The sequence below is a fragment of the Oryzias latipes genome, chromosome 23 (assembly GCF_053564925.1).
Source record: "Oryzias latipes strain Hd-rR chromosome 23, Olatipes_Hd-rR_3.1".
In the NCBI taxonomy this organism is placed as follows: Eukaryota; Metazoa; Chordata; class Actinopteri; order Beloniformes; family Adrianichthyidae; genus Oryzias; species Oryzias latipes.
In genome coordinates this window covers 26,119,088-26,128,609 of record NC_136259.1, presented here as the reverse complement: position 1 = coordinate 26,128,609, position 9,522 = coordinate 26,119,088, and the positions used below count along the sequence as shown (strand labels likewise).

Below are 9,522 nucleotides of genomic sequence, written 5' to 3'. Positions count from 1 at the left end.
CTCATTTCATGGTTTTTGAGGGTTTTTCAGTCAAGAACTGCAACAGCTAGAAGGTGTCTGACTGGACCGTCAGATGAAACATCCCAGATCCTCTAAATGCAGCAGCAGATTTTATCTGTCCAACTTCCCTCTCTGTCAGGTTCACTGTCTTCCTGCTCATACTTTTATTGTTTCGCACGTGTGCACGTTAACTTTATCTGTGCACGTGTTGAAGATGGATTCGTGGTCTGCAAACTGAGCGCGTTTCTGGATTAGAATGACGTACTGAGCATGTACAGGAAGGGTAGTCTTGGTCACTTTGGTTCAGCTGCAACATTTTTGTGCTTTCTAAACACAGAAAAGAAATCCCTGTAGGTCAGGGACTAGGGGGTGAACAGCCGCTGAAGGTTTGTGATCCGGAAGCTTCTTCAGGCTGGAGTTTCAAACCACTGAGACGACAAGGAGACGGTTTCTCCTCCCCTTTTTCATAAATTTTGCTCTCAGGTGGGCCAACCTTTGACTGGTTGTTGTTTGACGAAGTCAAATGTAAAAGTTTTTTGAAACCAGGAGAGAAGTGAGGAGAACAGCTGATGGAGAACAGAGGCTGATCGATGCAGATCCTCAGTCGGACCTTCAGCACAACAACGACCACCTATCTGTGACAACAAAAAATGTTTTAGTAAAAACTGAAGTATTTTTGAAAATGTAGGAGACTGATTTGACGTTTCTTCATTATCATTTTCAGCAGCTTTTATGTTTAAATTTATACAAAGAAAACTCTGGCTGCTGCAGTGGTTAGCGCCCTCGCCTCAGAGCAAGAAGGTCCCGGTTCAAATCCCAGCTGGGGTCTTTCTTTGTGGAGTTGCATGTTCTCCCCGTACATGTGTGGGTTTTCTCCGGGCGCCCCGGCTTCCTCCCACCGTCCAAGAACACGCTTCATTGGTTAACTCTAAAGTTTCCTTGGTGTGAGTGGGGGAGGGTCCAGAGTTCACCCCGCCTTTACCCAACAGTAGCTGGGACAGGCTCCTTCAACCCCACGACCCAGAAAGGGTTAAAAAAATGGATAGATGGCAAATAGAACTGCATCATCAGCATAGAGCTGCATTTACAACCTTTGAATCTCCATTTAGACATAGTTGCTTATTTGTGTATTTTTTATAAGCTTTTAGTTTATCTGGTAACTACCTCCCTTGTTTTTAATATAATTAGTTTTTAATTTTCATTGAATTTCACTTGTTTTGTTTTATTTATTGCATTGCATTGAGGAAAATCTACACACACAACAGATCTACTGTGAAATCCTGAAAATTTCAAAAAGCTAAAGGAGAGTTTCAGTCACTCTAAGGAAGTCTAAAAGGTCAACATGGTCAAAAAAAAACCCGGAGCGGTGCTTCAGGGAAAGTCTGATGGGCGTCAGGAAGATCACTCTCCTCTGCAGTTACAACATCATGGTTTCTTTGAAAACTCCTCTGGCAGCGTTAGAGGCCATGGAGATCACACCTTTCACCCACTGAAAGCTCTCTGACACCTGAAGTTACTCAGAGGAAGTTGAATTCAGCATCCAACATGCGAAACTGTGGCGCCGATGAGAGAGCAGAAAAAGCAGAGTTTACACCTTTTTCAGAAAAACACCGCCGCTGCAAACTCTGAGTCTGCTGGTTTTGTTTCTACAGAAATAAAGTTTCCGTGATTTGAAACACAAAGCGTCTGCATCCGAGTGAAGGTGGCTGAGCGGAAGGACGGACGCAGGCGTTCTGGCCCAGGGGGCGCCGGTCCCGGTCGGGGGTCCCGGGTGGGGGTGCCGGGTGGGGGTGCCGGGTGGGGATGAGGTGTCTCTGCACCAGAAAACACCGGTTTAAAGGAAGAACTGACACAGTTCATGTCAGACAAGTTCGTCATGGAAACCAGATCAGAGGAATTCCAGAGAAGAAGAAACACCAGTGGGGGGGGTCACACTCTGATGTTCACTGAGGCTTTTGTTAAAACTAAAAACAGCTGAGCCTCCCGCCTCCACGCTGGAGCTCCTCCTTGATCTCCTCCTGCAGGAGGAGGCTGGATGCTGTTAAAAATCACAGATGTGAGGAAGACAGATGCATGATGGGAAATGAAAGAGGACTTCTCCTGAAAGTCAGATCTGTTCCTGATGAGGATCCTCCGACTTCTGAGGGGAGATCACTGAGGGTTCCAGGTTGATGAAGAATAAGGATGAAGATAAGAGCTTCTGTCTTTGAAGAACTGAGGAAGAGTCTGTCAGTGATGAAGATGAGTCTCAGTGATGAAGACGAGTCTGTCAGTGATGAAGATGAGTCTCAGTGATGAAGATGAGTCTCAGTGATGAAGACGAGTCTGTCAGTGATGAAGACAAGTCAAAAAACTTTAGCCATAGTTTCCATCAGAACCTCCCTCTAAAGTACACAGTTATATTGACAACATGACTAAGTCATTTGACCGTCTTGTTCATAGACAATGACACAAGGACTTGACATTCTGATGGGGCTGACATGTTCAATGACATAAAGACTTAGTTTGGAGAGATGAACTAAAGATTTTGAGCAAGTTACAGGCTTTTGCAAGAAATCCATAGTGTTTTGCTGTTTGTACAAATTGTTTGGAGAAATGCACACACGTATTTGCAAACTTCAATTCTGATCTGAGAATTGTACTAAAGTGACTGAGAAAAACTATAAGTGGATGAGAATGAGCCAAAGCAACAAGAAGCATCTGTGAGGGCATCGACCTTCTACCTGAGAAAAGAACCTGCTTCTGGTGAGTTATGGGAAAGAAATGGGCTTTTTCAGCAAAGAAGTGTAACTGTGTTGAACCAAATGACCGTTTAGTTTTTAAAATGTCACTCCAGATAGATAGATAGATAGATAGATAGATAGATAGATAGATAGATAGATAGATAGATAGATAGATAGATAGATAGATAGATAGATAGATAGATAGATAGATAGATAGATAGATAGATAGATAGATAGATAGATAGATAGATAGATAGATAGATAGATAGATAGATAGATATCGATCGACGGACAGACGGACAGATGGATGGATGTTTTGACTGAAGTGCGTTATTGTGTAGACGGTCAGATAACTGTGCAGACTGAGTTTGGATAATTGTGGCTATATTTAGAAAAAAAGAACCTAGTTTTTGAAATTGCATTTAAACGATTGGGGAAAAAATGTGTAATTCACAACTAATACTTTAACATGTAAAAAACCATCCAGAGTGGACCCCTACCTTCACACAGCAGTAGTTGGGATAGGCTCCAGCAACCCTGCACCCCAAAAGGGATTCAGTGGATTCAGAAAATGAATGGAAATAAACAGACACACACACACCTAATACACACCTCTACACACACCTGTGTGTGTGCTTTGGTGAGTATTTTTATGACAATGTAAAATTTCAGAAATGGGGACAGCACATCGCTGGCTGTCTGGGACACCGGGGGGGCCAACACCCCCCTCCAATGTCCCTTCTTCAGAGATGCGTGTAAACTGAGTGGCTGTCAGTTGGTCACATGACTAAGACAGCGCCTCTCATTCATGGTGAAGAACTCTGGAGCCGATATTCTTCGTTTCTGGATTCTGGAAAAATTGACGGCGTGAAAAGACCCGAGCGGGTCTCAGGGGGCGGAGCTGCAACAGACACTGACTTTTTCCCTACATCATCACCTGGGGGGGGAAATCCCTCACTGTGATTGGGGGAGACCAGGGGAACACAATGATGTCATCAGTGCAATAATTCCAGTCGTAGACAGACATCCTCTTCCTCACTCCTCATTTGTCTTCTTCATCATTTTTTCCAACTTTTTGTTTCTAATTTCATCTCGTCAATAATAACATCAAACGTTTCCCCTGACGGTTTTCCTGAAACACTGAAGTTTTTATTCTGCATGAAACCTGTGCTAAACCTGACTGATGGCGCTTTTCGCCGTCAAGCATCGCGTTCTGCGTTTTTCACTGACGTTCTGGGTTCTGCAGCGTATCAGAAGAGAATCAAAACCACAAGCTTCTGTTTGTTCCTCAAACCGTCGCAGCATCAGATGAAACCGAGCGAAACGACAATCACAGCTGACTGAGAGTGTCAGACGTTCAGAAAAACCTCAAACATTTGACACACATGTGACCCAAATCAAGCTTTATTCCAATCCTTCCTCTCATTCAAGGAAAATAAATTAAGATAAATAAACTATAAATAATTCATTACAAAGATAAATCTGACTCAGATGAGTGGAGCAGAGTCAGGGAGGAGGTATGACTGTAAATGAAAAATAAATACAACTTTACAGATGGGACCTGAGGGATGCAGCAGACAGACTCATAAACCATCAGTAAGAATCATTTGACAAACATGCATAAGAGTGGCGCATCATCATTTTGCGGCGGCGATGTGGGCGGAGTCAGCCGCTGGCACATATCCGTGATAGTGGCAGACGCTAGCAGCCTGGTAGAAGACTTTGAGCTCAGCCAACGCCTTCTTCTGATTTAAGACGTCATCCACCTGCAGACAGAGGTCAGAGGTCAGAGGTCAACTCACAGCATGGTCACAAAAGTCAGACTGCAGCGCCTCCTACTGTCCACGGCGTGAAAACAAACCTAATGAAACCACCTCACTTCATTGTGATTTAAAATCATTACTAAAAAGATGAACTCTGACAGAAACTCTTTAGTGTGTTTTTGTTCTACTTTATAACTTTGTCAAAATAGTCAAAATAGCGACATGTGTGTGTTGTACAATCTGGCGTCTTTGATTAACAGGATTCCTTCAAAGTAAAATCATTTTGTGTGTTTCTTCAGAGCAAAAGCATCTGGAAGGGAAAGTTTAGCAGATTGGTCTCCAGCATCAGAAGTAGACGTTCACTGAAGGAAGACGCGGCAGGGGAATCCTCACCTGGATGTTGTCCAGCTTGCTGAGTAAGTTCTCCCTTTTCGAGCGGTGGCCTGGCCCGTGGTGCCTGGGGTTCTGGCCCTGCAGAAGGTCTTTCAGTTCCAGCATCTTCCTGTGGAGTTCTGTCAGGTTACTCTTCACAGCTTCCTGTACTTTTCCAGACAGGGGCTTCAGCAGAGGGGAGGTGGTTGTATCGTCCAGGATGATGGAGAACATGCGCAGGTAGATGTCCAGAGTTTTGTTGAACAGCGACAGGTTGTGTTGTCTCTGTGGACGCAGGAAGAACCGCTTTAGTTTGACCTGTGGGACTTTTACTGGGACACAATCATGAATGAGATGTGGAGTTCCTCAGGGTTCAGATTAAAGAACATTAAGTTTAACGTTCTTAGCTTGGTTTGTGATTTCTGTGCATGGGGGAGAAGCTCGGCTCCTCCGTGAGGAGCAAAGGTGTGCAGAGAGGAGGTCAGGAGGAGGTTCCAGCTTACCAGGCAGCTGGCGTTGTTCTTGATGAAAGTGAAGAGCGGATCGTTGCCGATGTGAGGTTTGGTCAGATCCTGCAGAAGACAAACAGGTCAAGGCTCCAGCAGATGAACAGCTTCACCTCCAAGATGGACTTTTAATGTGAAAAGGTTTCTGTGTACGGAAGCCTCTAAGTGCCACAAAAACAGTTTTCCTTTTTGCAAAAAGAAAAGCAAAAATAAAACTTTTTAAGACAAAAGCTGAACCGAAAGGTTTTGCTTTTATTATATTAAATGTTTGTTAAAACATCAAATGAAACCAACAAAAACAGGATTTTGGCTTCTTTTTTCTTCAGGGTCTCCGATTTGTCCAAAAACAGACAAAAACCTTGTTTTGGTAAGTTTTCTATTTGATGTCAGAAGAATTGATCAAAAGTCAGTTGTCTTGACAAAATCTGAAAGTCATTAAATTTGATTGTCTTTAAACACACAGAAGAAGATAGAAGAGAGAGATTTATGTGAAAATCTCCGATTTTCTGTTCTGTTATAAATGAAAGACATTGTTCGTTAAAAGGGCAGAGACTGTTTGAATTTTGATTGTTTGAATTTCAATTGAGTCAAAAATCTTGTTTTGGGGTTTATCAGCAGAGATCATCTGATCCAGACGAAGCTGATCTTTTCTCACAGAAGAGATGAAAAACATCTTAGACTCTGAGCGAACCACAGTCTGACTGAGAAGTTTCACTTGACGTCTCTCAGAATCACGTTTGGTTTTAGCTTGAAGGAAGGATTTGGTCACTTTGAGTTCACAGCAGAAAGCGTTCAGCTTCATGTAGAACATCTCCTCCAACTACTGAACAACATCTCAGATCAAACTGTAAAACCAACTGAAAAACATGGACCCAGACGGGCTCTGAGGGACGCCGCTTCACTTACCAGGCGGTGAGCGACGTAGTTGTGGGCATGTCTCATGTTGTCGGAAACGTAATTACGATGCGCCGCGGATGCCATGACCAGTCCGGTCAGGTTGAGGAGGAGCAGAGCGCCGGTGCAGGAGGACATGCTGGATGGATGACTTGAAGGAGAAGCGCTGAGAGATGCTGCGTTTCCTCTGAAGAAAGTTCTGAAAGTGTTTGAAGTGATGCTCCTCTGACCTGAGCCTGTATTTATGTAGCATTACAGTTTCATGATGTGTATGGCTGCTACCTTGATACGTATCTCATCCTGTGGTCTGTGGGCTTCTAGCACACACCACAAATGAGACATTAGACAGCAGAATTCTCCTAAAAATTTCCTTGATGCTGCTAAACGTAAGTTCGCAGGAGACTCCCTGGTCAGGTTTCCATTAAAACTGACTTAGCGAACACGTAGGCTTGCTCAACAGCAGGGAACTCCCTGATCAGGGGTGCTTGGGTGCAGGAAGACCCCCCACTTGACACCATAGGGTTATCAGCAGGGCAAAAAAACCTCCTGAAAGCTCTGGGTTTGCATGCATGCTCTTGATCGAGCGCGTGTGCATGCTTTGCGTGTGCAGGATTCGTGGAGGTCTGCAAGCGGTGGTTGTTTTTAAAGGTTTTTCCAAGAAACCCATCATCAAATCATTAAACGTCAGCATTTCTGTGCCAACAATCACTTTCGTATGTGTTTTAAATTTTGCAATCTTCTGCAGAGGAAAGAACCTCATCATCCATCGTTTCAGCACATTTAGCATTTAGGCTGCAGGTCCTACGCTCAGGTTCTGTTCGTCTGCAGCAATGAAGAAACATTTCAGACAACTCATGCAGCGGTAAGGCGGACGACCCAAGATCGTAAGATTGAAGGTTCGATTCCCGCCTTGCCCATGAGTGGAAGTGTCCTTGGGCAAGACACTAAACCTTGCCTCTGGTGGGAGGTTGGCGCCAGTGTTGGGCAGCGGAACCGCCACCAGTGTGTGAATGTGTGTGTGACTGTGATGCGCTTTGGGCCTTGAAGAAGGTAGAAAAGCGCTATATAAGTAAACGCCATTTACCATTTTCACATTCTTTTGGTTTGGCAGAAGGCTCCGTTCAATTACATAAGACAAGATCTCCATAGAAAAAGTTTTGGGTAATAACTACCCCTAACGGAGCTCAGAGGTGGAAGCCGGAGAGGAGGGTAGGGCGACGAACGCAGCACTTGGGGTAAAGGAAGAGAAAAAAAACTTGCACACCTGGACTTAAATCGGACGCTGATCAGGTGAGTTGATTAAACTGAACCGCCCGCAGGGGGGGAGTAACCGAAGTAAACGCACTGCTAGAGTAGTCTGCCTGAAATGCTCCCATGGTCGCTTACTTATGGAGAACATCCGCTTTCATCTTCTGGCTGTGCTTCAGGTTAGGAATGTACTCGTCATCTTTATGCTAACAGAACCTAACAGACAAAAAGAAAACCATCTTTGAGAGACCACAGGGTCAGGAGGTCAACCATGACTTTTGATGCTAAACTGTTCTTAGCTTTACGGTCAGCTGCAGTTTCCTGACTGATCTTTGGTCGCCCTGTGAAAACACTGTCACAGTCGTCAAGTTGACCAAAGATGAACGCAGGAACTGTCAAGGTCCTGTATAGACGTCTGATCTTTAATCCAGGATAGTCGTATTTCGTGTGACTGCCTTAATGTGTTTCTCAAAATGTAGGTCTATCACCCAGGTTTCTGGCCTGGGTGGTGGTTTGTAGATGAATAGAATGAAGCTCTGTAGCGACCTCCAACCTTTAGACCTAGAGACCCAACGACAATAACCTCACTTTTGCTTTTGTTTGACTAGAGTAAATTGTGGCTCATCCGATCATTAACGTCCTCAGTGCATTTAACAAAAACCCGTAAAGGGCCTCGGTCTCCTGGTGTCATTGCAATAAACATCTGTGTGTCATCTGTGTAGCTATGGTAACAAATTTTGTTCTTTATAACAGTGGAAGCATGTAGACGTTAAATGGAAGTGGCTCCAGGATGGAGCCTTGGGGAACTCCACATGTAATTTCTGTTAGTTCAGGTGTAAAGTTATTACCTACCAAATCCAGCTGTTCCATCCAATCCAGCATTTTTATCTGATCCAGCTGTTCTATCCTATCCGGCTGTTCTTGAATCAGTGTAGTACTGGTCCGGTAAAGCCCACCCAGTTTCCAAGTCATCTGAGTCATATACTGTGGGTGACTGTACCAAATGTGGAACTGAGATCCAAGAAAACTAGAACCGACATACCTTCACTGCCTGTATTCAAATATACACCATTGGTCACTTTGGTCAGGGAGGAACACTGAGGACACAATAGACTCCCTATAAAACAGTCGGGGCTCTCCATTCCAGTATGGAGGCGGAAGAATCAAAGTCTGGGCTCTAGACAGTAGCATTGCCACAGAGGCATCCAGTAGACAAAAAAAACAACTGAACTACAGATATGAATAAAGTGCGCATGGCTCTGACACAAGTGGACTGTTTCTTTTTTTTTTTCATTCATTCATTTTCTTAACCGTTTTTCCCTTTCGGGGTGACGGGGCTGCCGGAGCCTATCCTGGCCACTTGTGGGCGAAGGCAGGGGGGACACCCTGGACAGGTCGCCAGTCTGTCACAGGGGACTGTTTCTTTGTTTGTACAAATGCTGTTTATGATTCTATATTGGATTATGTGAATTATATAGGAAGTGGGCAGAGTCACCAGCAAGGGAAGAAAGGAAAAGAGTTTGGGGCGTCAGCAGCTGAGTGAGGAGGAAATAAGGAAAAAGGCTGGGGACGGCTACGAGGGAAGAAATAAAATATGATATGATCTACCCAAGAAACCCAGGTTCAGATGGAAGCTAGAAAAAAAAAACACATGTTGGTGAGATCATTCATTTTATTTTTGGACTCACATTTCCTTGTGGATTTACATTTTTTTTACATTGGAATTACTGTTTGAACACTGGAAGAGGGACTACAGATCCTGAAGAGACTAAAAAGAATGAGGGGACTTTGGAAAATATGTGTTTATATGTTTGACTTCAGTTTGTATTGATTAAAACGGTAAAGTGGGACAACTCTGATTTCTGTAATCGAAACACAACAGTAAACAGAACAAGGAGGTCCATGTCATGTTCTGCACATGCAGACAGCAGAAGTTCAGTGGTGAGAGGGGAGAACTCAGACAAGAGTCAGTGCTAAGAAGGTCAGAGAGACAGCTTTACACCCCCCACCCCCCTG

General features: G+C 44.2%; 1 protein-coding gene across 1 annotated transcript; it reads right to left on the bottom strand.

Moving 5' to 3' along the window:
- Nucleotides 1-4,111: 4,111 nt before the first annotated feature.
- On the bottom strand, nucleotides 4,112-7,172 carry LOC144989394 (uncharacterized). The gene is made up of 4 exons (XM_078941785.1): nucleotides 6,271-7,172; nucleotides 5,362-5,430; nucleotides 4,880-5,143; nucleotides 4,112-4,489 (listed from the first exon to the last, which is right to left on the bottom strand). The coding sequence occupies exons 1-4, from the start codon at nucleotides 6,394-6,396 to the stop codon at nucleotides 4,361-4,363; spliced, it is 588 nt and encodes a 195-aa protein (XP_078797911.1). The 5' UTR covers nucleotides 6,397-7,172; the 3' UTR covers nucleotides 4,112-4,360.
- Between the last annotated feature and the right edge of the window lie 2,350 nt (nucleotides 7,173-9,522).

Coding starts and splice junctions, on each gene's coding strand:
- LOC144989394 (XM_078941785.1), bottom strand. CDS start 6,396: ATGTCCTCCTGCACCGGCGCTCTGCTCCTCCTCAACCTGACCGGACTG. Junction 5,144..5,361: donor AGAACAACGCCAGCTGCCTG/GTAAGCTGGAAC, acceptor CTGCGTCCACAG/AGACAACACAACCTGTCGCT. Junction 4,490..4,879: donor GCAAGCTGGACAACATCCAG/GTGAGGATTCCC, acceptor CTCTGTCTGCAG/GTGGATGACGTCTTAAATCA.